This window comes from Macaca nemestrina, chromosome 6 (assembly GCF_043159975.1).
Source record: "Macaca nemestrina isolate mMacNem1 chromosome 6, mMacNem.hap1, whole genome shotgun sequence".
Taxonomy (NCBI): domain Eukaryota; kingdom Metazoa; phylum Chordata; class Mammalia; order Primates; family Cercopithecidae; genus Macaca; species Macaca nemestrina.
The window spans coordinates 147,118,924-147,136,276 of record NC_092130.1 but is presented as its reverse complement, the minus strand read 5'-3'; the positions used below and the strand labels follow the sequence as shown (position 1 = coordinate 147,136,276).

Genomic DNA, 17,353 nt, shown 5'->3' with positions numbered 1-17,353 from the left:
AGCATTGCATTCATAAAAGCATGGCAGACTAACTTGTTAGCTTGCAAGCAGGGTAAAATCTTAGATTGCTATGGCTTGAATGTCCCCTCGAAAAATCATGTTGAAATTTGATTGCCAGTGTAAAGACATGGGGAGGTAGGACCTTTAAGAGGTGATTAAGAGCCCTTGTAAATGGATTAATGGTTATCATGGGATTGAGTTTGTTATTGAAGGGATGAAAAGGATGAGTTCAATCCTATTTTCTCTCTCTATCTTGGATGCTTGCTTGCCATGTAATGCCTTCCACCATGGAATGACACTCACCAGATGCTGGTGCCATGCTCTTGGACTTCCCAGTCTCCAGAACTATGGGCCAACTAAACTTCTGTTCTTTATAAATGGCCTAGTCTGTGCTATTTTGTTATACAGAATGGAGCAGCAGGTGATGGACTAAAACACAGACCCTGCCTAGTTCTTGACAGGAATAAGGAGGATAACAGAGAAAAGGTGATCAAGCAGTAGTGAGAACCACGTTAAGGTTGGACCACCTAAATATATGGACAGGTCTGCATGGTTGTTGAGATTTCTAGCAGCAGGGCTGTTGGGGAAAGAGTAAAAGAGAGGGAAAGAAGCTGAATAGTAAAATAAAATGTCAACATAGGATATTCTTCTTACATTCCAGTTTTGCTATAAGAGTAATTCTGAAATAACCTGAGAGATAGTCATTGATGAGGGGAAAAAATGCTAGGGCTTTAAGTCTACTCTCAAAATATTTCTTGCTTTCTTCCCATTCCAATTTAAAATTCCTCGTGCAGACAAAGCAAGTGCACAATTAATTGGGTTGATGATTACTTACAGCTTGATACTTTGCCCCTGTGTAGAACTTCCATCTGTAGTATGTGACATTTAACACAAATTCAGGGACAGTGTCTTTTCTATTAAATGTCACAGAAAGCTGTAATTGAGCACATTTTTTTCAACCTCTTCAGCGTCTTAATCTCTAAGTCTCAGAAGGGGTTAAGTCCAAGAAACACTCATTTAATTTACAGAATGCTCTCTATCGCAGGAGCCTTGAGAATAGTAATTAGTTATGGATTAAAATGAGGCAGCCCTAAGCACACAAAAAATGCAACAGGACTTCAGAGAGACTATGATGGCTCACAATAAATGTGAGGGAACTTGTGCTAAACATTTTCCATAAAGCATCCTGGAAACTATTTGAGCATGTCAAAACAAACCCCCATTCACACTATTTTTTCCTCATTTCCTTTGCAAACAAAAAAAGATTCCTCTTTTTGTTTATTTTTTTTCCACTTCATCTTCTCAAGCTAATCCAATTCACTTTCCACTTCCCCTTTTCTATACATTTGTGTATGTGAATTAACGGGACAGGAAGCTGACCTAGGGGAAATCATAAAAAACTCATAAAATAGCTCCACATGGGAAATAATTTTGCACGAACATGCTTCTGTTATAAATTGTTCTCTCTCTTTGTAAGCTCTCTCTATAATGAAAAAATCTTGTATTGATTTCTCTTGGAATTTTTGATAGCAGTTTTTGACTCAATGCACAATCTGACTATGCTCTGCTAGTCAGACTTATGCTACTGAAAGAAAGAGGATGAGCACAGAAGAGACAAGCTGTAAAAGGTTTAGTCTGAAACTTCTCATGTGTCTAAGGGACAACTTATCTGATTACCAGAGGAAATGATACTTTTTTAAGGTTCAAGACCAGCTTGGGCAACATAGTGAGACCCCATCTTTTAAAAAAAAATAGCTAGGCATGGTGGCAAGTGACTGTATTCCTAGCTACTTGGGAGGCTGAGGTGGGAAGATGGCTTGAGGCCAGTAATTCAAAGATACAGGGAACTATGTGCCACTGTACTCCAGCCTGCTTAACAGAGTAAGACTCTGTTCTGTCTTACACACACACACACACACACACACACACACACACACACACACAAAGAATAAGTCTAAAAATTCTTTGCCAGTATTTTTGATATTTACCCTGAAAGAACAATACAGACCCACACATCAGCTGTGGGGAGGGGTAAACCACCAGCCTGAATTTTTAAAATCAAGAGGCTTTTAACTCTAGAGTTTCCAAAAAAAAAAGTAGACTCAACACTAAACCACTTTCAGTACACCAAGAAGAATTTCTTTGTGAAAGTGGTTATCTCCTTCTTGCTGCTGTCAGCCCTACTGCTGTACCTTCAAGCCAGCCCAACACCATTAGACTCCTCTGCTGGATGGCATAGTCACCTAGGATGGGATTCACTTGGCTTCATCCAACTCACTCTTATTCCAGTTTTGTCTCTATCTTGTTCTTAAAAGAAGTCTCCAACATTTTATGATCCTGATTTTGTCCTTTAGGTCTTTTATTTTCCTGCAAGGATTTTGAAGTCCTTGTGAAATGAGCATAGTATTAATAAGCTTACAGGGTTTTTGTGGGAGTTAATGACGATGATGATGATAAAAAGAATAAGACTGACATTAACAAGTAACACTTACTGAGCAGTTTCTACAAGCCAGATACTATGCTAAGTATTACATGAATAAAGTCTTTTGATTCTCATGACAATGCTATGAAATACATATAATTATCACTATTTTACAAAATGAGGAAATGGAGACACGGACAAGTTAAGTAACCTACCAAAATTATATGGCTAGCAAGCAGTGGAACTAATGATAAATCTGGTACTCTCCGTGGTGTCAAGCTGCTCACAAGAATTGGAGGGAAGAGTCTAATCCCATCCCTAACCCCCGGGCAGGAGGGAAGCGGGGAGGGAGCATCAAACAAATTGGTTTAAAATGGAAAGGGCTTAGAGGTCAAGTTTGTGTCCAAGTCCTAGGAGAAAATTAAAAGGATAGAATTTGGGCCATAAAATGAAAATCAGAGCTCAATTAAGGGATAGACAGGGACATGACAGGAGTGAGAGCAAACTGGCTCCTATCTGAACCCACTGTCTGTTTTCTTGGCCCATAGTTTCTTAGTATGTTTGACACGTCTTTTCAGAACATGGTTTTGTGTACCTCAGTTACCTCAGTTTCCACGACTTTGAAATATGACTATCTAGCCTATGAGAAAGCCTCCAAATTGTTCCAAAGTGAGTTTTACACCCAGTACTCCAATTTATTCTCAAAATGTGATGAAATCCCGTAGTGGTCTTTAGATGGCAGTAACTGACAAACAAGCTGCATCTTTTGTGTATACCCTAACCTCAAAGTCTCTTGAAACTCACCGCAGAAAAATAAAGCCCCAAATTGTGTTACCCATGAGACGTATTTAGAATAAGAAAGATAAGAGTGATAGAAAGTCACTGATAAAAGGAATCTATCTCAGAGACTCAATCTCGGGATTCCCTACCTCACACACTTTCCACAGAGCCTGAGTGATCTCTCTAATTCCATTTGTTGGTTTGGAATAATCTAGAGTCTCCCACAGGATTAGATCCAAAGTCCTTATGTGGCCACAAGGCCCATGGCAACTTGGTTGCCATTGGCCCTGGTTCACTGACAGATTGCTGGCCTCATTTGCACACTTTCTCCTGTGTAATATTTGAACAAATATTTATTGAGGGTCTATTATATACCAGTGAGCAACATTAAACTCAACTTCTGCTCTTAAGTCTTACATACTAATTGAGGAAACTGTATCAATCAAATAGATCTAAGATTACAACTGTGAAACATGCTGTGGAGGAGAAACGTACTTTTATGGGAGTCAATAACAGAATCTTACTAGGAAAGGGGGTCAGGAAAGGCTTCTCCATGGAAGTGACACTGGAGCTGTGATTTGAGAGATTAGGCTGTTAACTAAGTGAAGACAAGAAGACAGTCCAGGCAACAACAAGACCAGAGGGAGGCCTTGAAAAACCCTGATGAATAAGACTATTGCTAACTCTCAAGAGCAAAGGCAGGAATAGCAAGAGATGAGAAAGGAAATCAGAAAACCACTGGACTAAACTAAGCCAGGTGTGGGGGTTGCAGAAAGGGTGGCAGGAGAGTGGGTAGATCAGAATACTATTTTCAGATTATCCTGACTACATTGAGGAAACAAGAGGAAAAGAAATTCAACTGATTTTGAGTAGACCAGAAAGTATATACCACTATAGTCCAGAAAAGAGAACACTGTAGCTTTAATTGAAGTGATATAAATGGAGATGGTCAGATAAACGGTCAGTAGCTGATAACAGACTTGACATGGGAGGGAGAGAAGGAGGTATCATCAGTGCATCCAGATTTCTGGCTTCTGCAACTGAAAGGATGATAATGTCATGTGCAGACATGAGCAACACGGGACAAACTCAAGTGTGAGTGGAGATGGGCAGGTTTTGATTGGCTGCTTTCTCTCCTGCCTCTAGCACAATCACTTTGTTTCCCTTGTATCACAACAAAACTTCTCAACCTCCCATTGTGTGGTCCAATATCAGTGATATGTCCACTGCCTCTCATATGCATAGTGCTGGCTTAAGAATAAAGCCACTGTCCATGCAGGTCCCTCCACCTGGAATTTCCTTCCTGTGTTAGTCCATTTTCACATTGCTATAAAAGAACTGCCCAAGACTGGGTAATTTATAAGGGAAAGAGGTTTAATTGGCTCACAGTTCAGCATGGCTCGGGAGGCCTCAGGAAACTTACAATCATGGTGGAAGGTGAAGGGGAAGCAAGGCATCTTCACAAGGTGGAAGGAGGGAGAAGTGCCGAGCAGAGGGTGAAGAGCCGCTTATTAAACCATCAGATCTCATGAGAACTCACTCACTGTCACAAGAACAGCAAGGGGGAAACCACTCACATAATTCAATTAGCCTTACCATATCACTTCCTCACTAGTTAATTCCTTTTCATTTTCTAAAATCTCATCTTAGACATCCAAGTACCCTTTCCTATTGTAGTACTTTTATACTCATGCCAATCTCAACTTGAATTTTCTATTTTTGCGCTTTTGTGCAGTAGACTCAAAGTTCCTCAGAATCAGGAAATGGGACTTGTGTTCATATTTGCATCCCTGGTGCTAGCACAGGATTTGACATATGCCTGATGATCCACAACTCTCTTCTCATTATGGATTAAGAAAAATGGGCATGGAGCAATGATGTAACTTCCTTAGAGTTGTTGAACTCAGGTCAACTTGCTCAAAGGAGTCACAGCACTGAACCTCACACTCTGCTTCCTGTGCCTGCCATGGTGACATTAGTTAAGGGCTGGAATCATTGCTGTCTGTTGTTGGGCTGCTTATTAGTCACACATGTGAAGAATGGCTTGAGCCGTTTCCTAGGAATTAGGAAAATGAGAATTGTGGACTGCAATTCTGCTGTTAACTTGTGAACCCCGTACCAATTAGAGACTCCATAAAAGCTTGAATGAGGATAATATTTGGCAACTGGGAGGTAGAGAGTCATGGCTTCCTGAAGCAAGCCATGTGTGTCTCTTTACACTTGCAAAACCAGGTTGGTAGAGAAGAGGAGAAACAATGTGATTGTGATGCAGTCAGGGGGCAGTGGCCAATCAAGCTCCTTCAAACAACTTCACTGGCATCAACATGCCATGGAGATGCCTTGGTGACATTATTTCTCGGGAATGAAGAGATGTGGAGTTTAAAGGGGCCTGATCCGTGGAAGCCACATTATGAAATCCTACCAGTGGTGCTGCTGGGACTACAGAGGGTCAAGATTTTTCCTTCTGTTTTATATGACAGCAATTCAAACCCAAGGATTTTTCCTTCTTACGTCCAGAAGTAGCTTTCTCTTTGTTTTTCTTTTTTTGGTCTGAAAATGCTAAATGTTTCTTCACATTTGTATCTAGGAATGCCTATGTGCTCAACCAGTATGAAAAAGAAATTTTTTTCTCCAAGGTATCAAAGCATGCTTTTCAAAAGTCAAAAACACAATTCTCATATAAATATATAATGAGCACATGTTCAAGATGTATTTAACTCATTAGTGAGGAGACAGGCAAGATAATTTGGTTCCTTAATGAGGGGATAGGCAAGATGGCAAAGCTGGTTCAAAGGCAGATGCAAAAAACTGATGCAGCTATAGCCAGTTGGGGAGAACTGCTGAATGAGATTGCTAAGTTAGATACAAAATTAGATACCATTTTTTATTGGTCTGGTTCCACCAACCAATAAAACCATCTTCAGAATTATCCTCTCTGCTGGACACAAATCATTTTTGCCTCTACTAGGCAAAAACCATTTGCACCCTAACATTTACTACATGTCAACATCTAACTTTACCACATCTGTGCCCCAATCAATGGTAAACAACCAGTTACATTTTCATAGAGGTGTCTTTAAACATTGAAAGGATATATAGTTTTCATCTTGCCTGTTTTCCAAGTTTTGGATACATTTTCTTAATAAAAGACGACAGGAAGGGAAATGACATACCCATTGGTATTCCAAGATACCCAAAGTATGTTTCAGGTGACAAAGGGAGATGGGGTTATAGGGGAAAGAAGAAAAAATGGATCCCCACTCCACAGATTGTTTTAAAAATAAACTTCTAACACACATGATCATGGAGACTTTTCCTGTCAAGAAAACAATAAGCCTTCCCTTGGCATTTTGACTGCAGGTCTCTTGCTGATGGGGAGATGAATGATGCTGTTCTTTACATATTCCAGCTGCTGGTTAAGCTCTATAGATTGCAAGGGCATTTCGTCAGTTGGCTGGTCCTACCATTCATTACATTTCACTTCGTTCATTCATTTGTATCCCAGGCACTGTTTTAGGTGTTGGGGATCTAACAGAAAAAAGACACATGGCTTCTGTCCTCATGGAATTCACATTCTGGTAGAGGTGTGATAGGCAAAAAAAGAGTAAACGAATACAGAGAATCATGATGAATTGTGAGACTGCCATCATCCTGTGATGAAAAGCAATAAGAGGGGTCTACTTTGAATAAATTGGTCACTGAGACCTCTCTGAAGAGGCAGCATTTACGGAGCATTTACAGAGCATGAGGCTTGAGGCATGAGAAGGTGCCAGTCATGTGTAGAACCAGGAGAGGGATGTTTCAGGCATTGGGAACCACAAGTGCATAGACAGTGAGTATGAGAGTAGGAAACAAGGAGAGAGTAACATAAGCAAAGACCAGAAAGGCAGATGGAGGCGAGATCATGAAAGTCTCCACAGGTCATAGCAAGAAATTTTGAATTTGTTCTATTAAAAAAACAGAAAGCCATTAAAGGGTTTTGCGCAGTGCAGCACCTCAGTTTGTATTTAAAATGATCAATTATGGCTGCATTTAAAATGAACATCCATGGAGAATGAATTCTGATGGCAAGGCTGAAAATAGGAAGCAACCATTTGGGAGTTCACTGCAGTAGCCTATGCAAGATATGATAAGGCCAAACCAATGTGATGACTGCGGAGATGATGAGCAGTAGGTGGTTTTGAGATGTATTTTGGAAGTAAGACCACAGTGGGCCTTGCTATTGGATGTGAAAGATATGATAAAAGGAATCAAGAATATCTCCTGGGCTTACGTAACCAATGCATAATAGTACTGTTGGGTAAGGTGGTCATTTGGGGAATGGAGGTGGCAGAATTGAAATGATTTAGGCAGGGAGTAATCAAGGTTCCTTTCTGGATTTATTAAGTTTTCAAGACTGAATGGACTTTGACACATTCGGGTGGAGATTTCAAGTAAGTAATTGGATACGAGCCTGAAGCTCAATGAAGACATCTTGGTTGGAGGTATCAATTGAGAGTCTCAGGACATAGAAGACATATAAATCTCTTACATTTATATAAGACTTACATTTATATAAATGTAAGTCTCTAAGAACAGATGAAATCCCCAAAGGTAAATGTGCAGATAGACAAGTAGTCCCAAATCTGAGAGACTTGTGTTAAATATGCAAGAAGTAAATTAATAGTATCAAAGGTTCAACATTTCCATGTTTTTCTTACCTTTTACTGAAACCATCCAACCATGTCGTGATTTAGTCTATTTCTTTTGCAGAACATCTTTGGTGACTGCAGTGAGTCTATGTTTATGTTATTAGATGCAATGACTGTCAAGAGACTCCAACTATGAATATTTTGGAAATGTTATCCATATCTATATCCATATCCCTCTCAGTATCACTGAATTCCCAAGAGAATAACACAGAAATAATATTTTCCTTCTCAATGGACTTCCAAACACTTTCTGATACCCTCTTTCTTGTCTACCAAGAACTCCCCTGAAAAAAGGAGGTAGGAAGTGTGAGGATATATAGCAGAATAGTGAAGGGAAAATGTTACCTCTTCTTCTTCAAGTAGAATGAGCCGAACCACAACGATGTGAATTGCATTGCCAATGCTTGGGTTATGGAACAACCCGGTGACCTAGGGTCAGAAATAGAAAACCATTAGCTCCACATGAAGAGATAATAAACAAACACCAGAGGAGACAATAGCATTGTAATGCACATAAAATAAAGGTTTTCTTATAGGTCAGAAACGTTGGGTGGTGTGCTAAGAAGAGTGAAATGTGCCCATGGCTCATTCCACATTACAATATTTAAAGACAATCTTTCAGGGTGATTGCTTGGCTGTGTGTCTGAGGGATTAACATTTTTCTTTTCTTAACCCAGCCCACAGTATTCTCCTCTTTTATTATCAGTTACTCAGGCAAATACCTTTTCCTATCTCAATAGGACTAACATCCTCTTGAAGGCAGACAACATCAATAATGCAAATAGAAAGCTTTAAATTAGGAGTCATTAACTTTATTCCAATTATATTTCTAACTACTTTGAGGAAATTATGTTCTAGTTCTTTGCCTCAGTTTACCCCTTTGGTTTACTAACATAAACCGATGAGACAAAGCTGCACGAAAAGGATTGAGTCACTTGGTAAATACCTACTAGAAATATGTAACTAATAAATGATAAAATGTTCCCAGGATATACAATTTTAAGGGAAAGACTGATTTATCCTGAATTTTCATCCATATTCATCCTTAGGCAGGTACTAGTTTCACATATATATTTACAAAAATAAGTTAAAAGGACCAAAGAAAGGCCTTTCTTATTTATGTAAGCTTTTTTTTTTTTTTTTAAGATGGAGTCTCACTCTTTTGCCCAGGCTGGAATGCAGTGGTGTGATCTCGGCTCACTGCAACCTCGGCCTCCCGGGTTCAAGCAATTCTCCTGCCTCAGTCTCCTGAGTAGCTGGGATTACAGGCGCCCGCCACCATGCCAAGCTAATTTTTGTATTTTTAGTAGAGATGGGGTTTCACCACGCTGGTCAGGCTGGTCTCGAACCCCTGACCTCGTGATACACCCACCTTGGCCTCCCAAAGTGCTAGGATTACAGGCATGAGCCACCGTGCCCGGCCCTATGTAAGCATTTCTAATGACATCTCTTCACCAGCTGCCCCAGCCCCCATGTAGTATGGCATACCATGTTCATGATGGTGAGGATGTAGGACTCCACATTCTCACTCCCATGGTATTCAATCATCTTTGTGTCGGCCACCACCAGTGTCTCCACCCATCTCTCCTTGCTGATGGAACGCCGAGAGCGGCTTCTGCTTGGCAAGTTGTGCCTCTCCCACTTCTCCCGCCATAGCTCTTGCTTCTGGGAGATGTTAACGCTATCTAAACAGTAAACAGAGGACAATGGTCTAACACTGTATATGTCTCATATATTATCTACTTATGTTTGTAAAGATGCAAGGCCATAAGTTTAATCTACTTTCATAATATAAATGCAATGTCTTTACATACATGACTGAAATAGACCAATTTAAACGAATATGACCAAGAGAAATTTGAATCTTACAGAGAGGTTCAAAAAGTACTTTATAAAAATGTTTATTACCTACTACATTAAATGATGTCTTCCACTATTGAAAAGACATAACCAACAATGGGAACTTTCTCTTTCTTCTCCTCCTCTAAATTATTCAGTGCCTACTGTGTGCAAGGCAATATACCAGGCTTTTAAATGCCACATTGTTTATCCTCATGAATAACTAAGGTACATATTCTTCTCTCCATTTTGCAAATGTGGAAACTGATGCTCAAAGTGGCTGATTAAATAACTTTCCCAAAGCTGCGCAGCCCATCAGTCAGTAAAAGACTCAGTATTTTCTATGCCCTAAAATCATGCATTTTTAAAAATATACACCACACTGTTTCCTACAGAGTAAACACGTATAAAACTGTAGTATATATAAGCTGAAAACCTGCAGAAGGTTCCAGGCATTCCACTTGAAGATGGCACAAAAAGAGGTGGAAAAGATCCAAAGAAGGACAGCAAAATTATCAAGGTGACTGACAGATTTTAGTATGAAAATGATTTGATATATGAGGGTCATGGTTTGGAAGATGAAATCTCGGAGAGGCTATAGAATGATAAAGAAAGTCAGACAGTAGCTTCTCGGAATCATTCTTAAAATCCCAGAATACTGTAAGTAGGGAGCACGTTCCAACTTGAAAGAGGTCTGTTCAAAACCAAAATGAATAAAAGGCTACCTCACACATCAGGAAGCAAGTACTTAACCCAAGTGGAAGTCAAGGGTAAAAAGTTCCAGTGGGCTCAGAATGGCTTAGGGTGCCGAGGAAAGACAGGTTGACCGGAAGAGAGTAAAGAAAGAAGCCTGGGCTGATACAGGGGCAGCGCCTGGGTCTTTGAAGATTCCTATCAGGATCACAGCCACAAACACTTCCTGCCTCTCTCTCATCTGCACCCTGGGCCCCTGGCAGGGGCAGAACATCAAAGCAGAGTGGCAAACCTCATGTTCCCTTCCTAATCTTTGGTAATGGCCATCCAGTCTGAACTTGAATACTTCAGCAGGAGGAGGGGACACTCAACAACTCACAGGGCATCTTGTTCTATTGGGAAATTCTCGACTGCATTGAGCTGAAACTTGCCTCTCTGTCATTCCTCCTTGTTAGTTCTGGTCCTGTTCTCTGAAACATCTACAACTACACCCCCTCCTGGGGCCCGGCCTCAGAACCTGAGTTGGGACAACTAACACCATATCCTGCCCTCTCCCCTGGTGCTCTCTAGGCTGTGGGAGTTGCTTACATTGATTTGTGTGTAACCTTTCCTGGTTCCTCAGTTTCACTGCCCATATGAAGTTAGAACACGTTTGGTGATATTGACAAAATAAATGAAACATCATCATAGGTCTAAATAAATTCAAACTCTAGCCTTGTGAGTTTCACTTCAAAATAATAATGCTGTACTTTGATATAACACTTCTGAGAAATAATCTGGGATTATGTAAACTTTGGAGGGAAGTCCTGTGAAGATTTAAAAACGGGGAGATGGTTAACCCCTCATCTGAATGGAACCATTTTCTAGTTTCCTTCTCCACTCACTTTGCATGGGGAAGCATGAATTCCGTAAGAAATATCAAGATTTTATCACTGGTTTCTAACTTTCTGAAACCCCCTCCCTCATTCTCCCATCAGCCTTTTGTCCCTTTTTTGAATCTCACGTGAATGTTTTCAAACCATTATCTGCTTTCAGATGTCTCTGGATAAGCCAAGCAGCCGGCCCCCTTTGAGCCCACGTGGGCTGGTGTTTTCTGAAAGGGCTGTTACAGGTTGGGTTGAGTACAGGAATTGGGACAATGTGGATTCGGTCCCATCTTTCTCTCAGGCCCCTCCTATCTTGCTGGGTGGGGACAGGTCTACTGTAACCAGGAGGCTGCTCCGTGCCGCCCTGACCTTGTGTGTGAGGGTGACTGGCAGACAGTTTTCTCACCCAGTGCCCTCACAAAGCCCTTGGGGCCTTAGCCCTTCTTCTCCCTTGGCCCCTGCAGGCTCAGCCTCCCTCCCCTGGGTGCCGGTCCCCTCACAGAGGCTTCAGCTCACCTCAGCAGGCAAAGACTGTGCGGTGCACAGCCCCTCATTAAAGCAGAACCCGGTGCTCCTGGCTGCACCTCTGTTCTCACCCTCAGAGATCTACTGTTAGGTGCTAGCAGGAAGCTGTCATGGGTGAGAAATACGTAGAAAAAAGAAGTAGTTTCTCTGCTTCCCTTAGTCCTGTCTTTCTTTACTTACTTCTTCTTTACTCTCCCCTTTTTCTACCTTTTATCCCTCAGTGTTGACAAAGAGAGTTGCTAGGCACTCAATGTTTGCATCCTGCCCAGACGCAGATGTTGAAGCCCTAATCCCCAAGGTAACGGTATTTGGAGGTGGGGCCTTTAGATGGCAGTTAGGCTGAGATGAACTTGTGACAGTGGAGCCCCCATCATGGGATTAGTGTCCTTATAAGAAAAGGACGAGACATCAGAGCCCTCTCTTTCTCTCAGAGAGAGGAGAGAGATGAGGACACAGCAGGAAGATATATACATCTCTCTCTCTATATATATATAGGCACTGAAAATATATATAAATATATTTATTTACTTTCTCTTTCTCTATATAGGCACTGTGTGTGTGTGTGTATGTATATATATGAGAGAGAGAGAGAGAGAGAGGTAGATCTTGGACTTGACCTTGGACTTCCAGTCTCTAGAATTGTGAGAAATAAATTTCTGCTGTTTAGGACACCCAGTCTACCCAGTCTATAGCATTTTGTTATAGCAGCCTGAGCTAACTAAGACATGAGTTTTTTTTTTTTTTTTTAAAGACATCTTTAAAGTCCAAGTTACTTTCATTTTTCCAGCAAATAGGTAGTTACTCAGTAGTAAACAGTCATATAGGAGGAAATGTGGAAATGAGAGACGGGGTCTGCTAAAGGCATGTTATCTATTTAAAATTTTTCAACAAAACCTACATTAAGCACTTATTAAAGTTCAGGTCCTATACTAAGCACATAGCACCATACCTCATTTAACCGTGCTGACAAATCTATGAGATAAGCCCTCTTATGATCACCATCTTATAGATGAAGAACTTGAGGATCAAAAAGATTAGGTAATTTTCCTAAAGTCACATAGTAAATGACAGATTCAGTCATCTGTGTGATTTCACTATAGCAACGACAAACATTTATACAATAGGTTTTCTGGGCAAGGCCCGAATTACTCTCCTGAGTAGAGACAAAGAAGTAGGTGATGTGATCCTTGACTTTACGCAACAACCAATCTACTTGTGGGTGATGAGACGTGAACACAAGAAAAATTGTCATCATTGGGGTTCAAGTAATTCCCAAAGAGAAATATCAGTTATATTATAGATAGTGCCGGAAGCTTTGCGGAAGTGGTAGGATCTGAACCGGGTCTCAACAGGACTGAGCTGGGGGAGAGGACTGTATATATGTAGACTGACTCTGCAGAGTTCTAGTGAAATCTCAGATTTGATGGAAGAATTGTTTCTACTAAGCAATTTCAGAAAGTACGAGAAACCAGCCCTACACATTTATCTCTAAAGCTGATGACAAAGACAGCTAGTTCTTTGGGTCAGGTGAGGGGTTGATGATTCTGGGGAGCTCGCCTCACTGTTCCCCATCATACACACCACTGCGTTTAGAGACCCCTCTTCTCAGCCGGCATAGCTTCTGGCTACACTTCAATCCGAGTACTTTTTATATTGCCATAATTTCCTGTTATTTAAGGGGCTCTCTAATTAGGTTTTAAGCAACTAAAGGGCTAGAAAAACATCTTCTTTGGCCTTTGCCCCAATCCTAATACCATAACAGGCAAAAGTGGCACCCAGTAAATACCAAATGCACAAGCGAAGAACTGAAGATGAATCAGAACCAATGTATGAACCACACACGAAGAACTGCCAGGTTTGTCAATTTTTTCCATTTGATGACTTTTTTCATTTAAGGAATTATCCCCACTGAGACCATGACGTGCTTGTTTCAAGCAGAGAAATCCAGTCAAATGGGCAGCTTAAGTAAGGAAAATTTCCAGTGCTGAGAGAGGACAGAGAACTGACTTTCCCACATGGAAGCTAACAGAGTACAGATGTCTGTCTGGCATTGGCTGAAGTGTTCAGTATACCTGAGCACTAACAGAACAGAAGTCCTAGAAGATCCCTGGAAAATGCAATTTACTGAGTACTTTTTCCTTCCCCAAGCACTGCAGGCAGCTCTTCACAAAGCTCTCTCTCTTTAGGGATTTTGCAGGTAGCAGAGCCTTCACCTACTGCTGATCTCTGAGTCCGTGTCCACTGCAGGCAGGCAAGGATCATGCCTTGATGAAGCCACACGGAGGAACCTGGAGTAGTGTTAGGGAGCAAAGAAAGTGAACACAGATGGCGGAAGACTCTGGAAATTACAAAGTTTCCAGTACATTCAGGAGTGCTTTTTAATGTGCCAGTAGTTTCTAGTTTGAGCAAGGAGGCTGCCTATTCTACTTAGAAAATTGCTCAAGGCTCTGCCTCCAGCCCAACCCTTCCCTCATCTGGATTCTCTTCTACAGCCTTATATCAGATTTCCAACAGAGAAGGATTTCTGCCCAGTCAATGCAGGTTGACCACTAACTGGAAATTGGCCACTAATTACTACTGCCTTGTTTGAGGTCCAGCTTCTCCCAAGATGACCTTCTCAAGTTGATCTTCTCCAGCCCACACTGCAGCTTCCAGACAAGTGAGACCTAGTACCCTAACTGTCCCACCTTTCTGTCACCACCTCTGCAAGGTTTCTGAAACATGACACCTGAGCAGCAACACAGCAACACAGCCACTAACAGCCACCTGGGATCCAGTGCCTATCAAGAGCCCAACTGGTGCTAAACACTCTTGGATTTGATCATTTATCTTAATTCTCACAATAAAAACATGTAGTAAATATTATTGCCATTTTATAATGAGAAAGCTGAGACCCAGAGAGATTACAGAGTTTATTCAAAGTCTCATAGCCAGTAAGCAGCAGGACCAGCATTTTAGCTGGGTTAGTGTGAATCTTATTTAACTTAGCAGCATGGAGATGGCGATGGGATTTCCGGGATCACCTGCCTAAAAATTTCAGCGTGAGGAATGGAAAGGATCAACTAAAAAAAAAATCATCTATAGAAGAAGTTGGACCCCAAACCAGCTGAGTTCTAGTCCTCCAGGTCCCCACCAGTCTTCAACAATGCATGAAGGACATTTGTCTAGGAGTGCAGTAGGAGGTAGGTGACCTTTTGATACTAGATTTCTGGAGACAATGTCCTGTTCTTTATATAACTCAGACAAGTTCTACTCAGGGAAGATGTTGTGGACCCAGTGTTGAGGGCTGGAGAGATGGTATCAGGAAAAAAGAAGGAAAGCATCTTAAGACTAATAGGTCCTATCCAGGCCCACTATTGATAGCTGCTCACTCCCCATGCCTACTGGCCTGGCCCAAACCACCTGTGACCTTGGACAAATATTACTATCTCTTCCCCTGTCTAATGAAGAAACTGAATTGAATTCCTATTTTTGTGAGTCATGGAACCTTTCCTTCATACAAAGATTATGCAAAAAGTAAAGAAAAGAATGAACCCCAAAGTTGCTGGGGTCATGGGGTGTGGTGGGTGGCCCCAAAGGGGATTCCACATGGCACATCTTTAAACCACCAGATGACACCATCTCTGGGGTTCTTCCAGTTCTAGTGTTCTCTGAGTTGGGCAAACACACCTTTCCACTGCCAAGGCATAATTGTGAGCTATCTGCTGCATGCTAGCATTTACTTAGGGCTACCACACACTTGCACCCAGACCCTCTTCTTGGCAGGTCATTGTGGCCTTCCCCAGCAGAGTCGAACACCAGTGCAGGTGTGTGCATCCATTAGCAACAACGGCTGAGCAGCCCGAGGGGCCCAACTCCCCAGGCCAGCTTTGGGAAGATTTGAAGGGTCTCCGTAGGAAGTTCATTTTTACTCCACAAAAAGTTTACCTCACTAACTGTGAACAAAGAATTTTTTTTACACTTAAGTAATAGACTATCCATTTCTCAAAACTGGCCACTGTTGAAGTATAAATAGCTGCCTTTAAAGAAAGAAAGCAAGCAACCTGAGTCTAAGTATTAGAAACGGCTAGATCCCCAAAACAAGTACATCGCAGCTTAAGGGTATGGATAAAAAGTATAAGCACCTGAAAAAAAAAAAGAAAGAAAGAAAGAAAGAGATGTATTCCCAAAGGCTGGATGGTCCTGCCTGACACTGCACTCACTTCATTCAGAATACGTCAAAAAGATGGAAATGGCAGATCATTTGGGACACATGACTCTTCCCAAAATACCAACATAATTACATCAAATGTAAGTAAAAAGGATGTTTGAAGATCTTTCCAGAGAGTCAATAATCTGAACGAGTCGAGAATTTATAATGAATTTATATTAAATCCATTGTTATTTATATGTTTATATTAGATATAATAATAGATTTATATTAAATCCATTACATTAATATTAAATCCATTATTATTTTGTTAATTATCTATTTAACATTTGTAATGCAAAGTAATTCCACTGATTTGAGGTCTGACCCCACACACTTTTCCGTTCCACACTCTCTCATAGAAATGTGCTGATGCATTTCTCACAATGAAGACCAGATGTGGAGGAGGCTTCTGGGGGCAGAAGTAAAATAAACAAAAAATGAAGTAATCAACCAAGTGGATAATGAGTCCCAGCATGCTTAGACATCGATAGAACTCTGCTGACACACTTCCCTTAGCTTCATGACTGAGGACTGGGGAATAACTCAGGGACTTTCACGCTTCACCCAAGCCTCCCAAAACATTTCTTACAGTTTCTATGTCCATGTCCTCAATGGTGAGCTGGCCATTGCTGTAAGGGTTCAAAAAAAGTTTACTCCTGCACAGTTACATTTCATGTAGGGTATAAAGTTTCTACCAGCCTGTAAAAGAAAGACTACCTATATTGTGACTCTCCTGCTGGGAAATTTAGTACGTGTTTACAAAGCTCTCTAGACAATGAGTCTCACTTTGTTTTTAGAGGTCCCATTAATACCTAGTGTTCTGAGGAATATCGCTGAAAAAAATACAACTTTTAGGGGATACTAGCTCAGGAAGGAAGTGAGATTCAATGAATACTAAAGTCTTTTCATATTATAAGCCTGTCATTCTATGATGATCTATATGGAAATGAAGGGGAGCAAAGTCTTATCCAGGAACCATAGAGTGGGAACACAATGCTTTCTTCTTAGGGTTCTCCCTGGTCTTAAGGACAGTTTCCATCTTGCCGGACCAGAAATACTGTTAGTTAAATAGAGCCACTAGGGAAGCAGGTGAGACATGGAAGAGAGGTCTCTTGGGAAACGGAGTTATCTTCCATCTGTGGAAAGATAGGTGATGGACAAGCAGGGAGTCATGCTAGCATTTACTTAGGGCTGGTCCTGAGCTTTAGCAGGACCTTCCAAAGACAAGACCATGCTGGAACTCCACGTATACCTCCTTACACATCCTGGCAGCACTTTTAGAGATTCTCACTAAGACCTACAAGTATAGTATGTGCTCAATAAATACAGTGCAAACTGCTTGAGA

General features: G+C 41.1%; 1 protein-coding gene across 9 annotated transcripts in view; it reads right to left on the bottom strand.

Moving 5' to 3' along the window:
* The window catches only part of LOC105473043 (ADAM metallopeptidase with thrombospondin type 1 motif 12), a 377,504-nt gene that overhangs the window by 147,934 nt on the left and 212,217 nt on the right, over positions 1-17,353 (bottom strand). For all 9 annotated transcript variants that reach the window (XM_011726599.3, XM_011726598.3, XM_071099040.1 and 6 more), the window contains 2 exons: positions 9,382-9,578; positions 8,239-8,322 (listed from right to left, as the gene is read on the bottom strand). In XM_011726599.3, the coding sequence (XP_011724901.1) occupies positions 8,239-8,322; positions 9,382-9,578 (281 nt within the window). The remainder of the gene's footprint in view (positions 1-8,238; positions 8,323-9,381; positions 9,579-17,353) is intronic.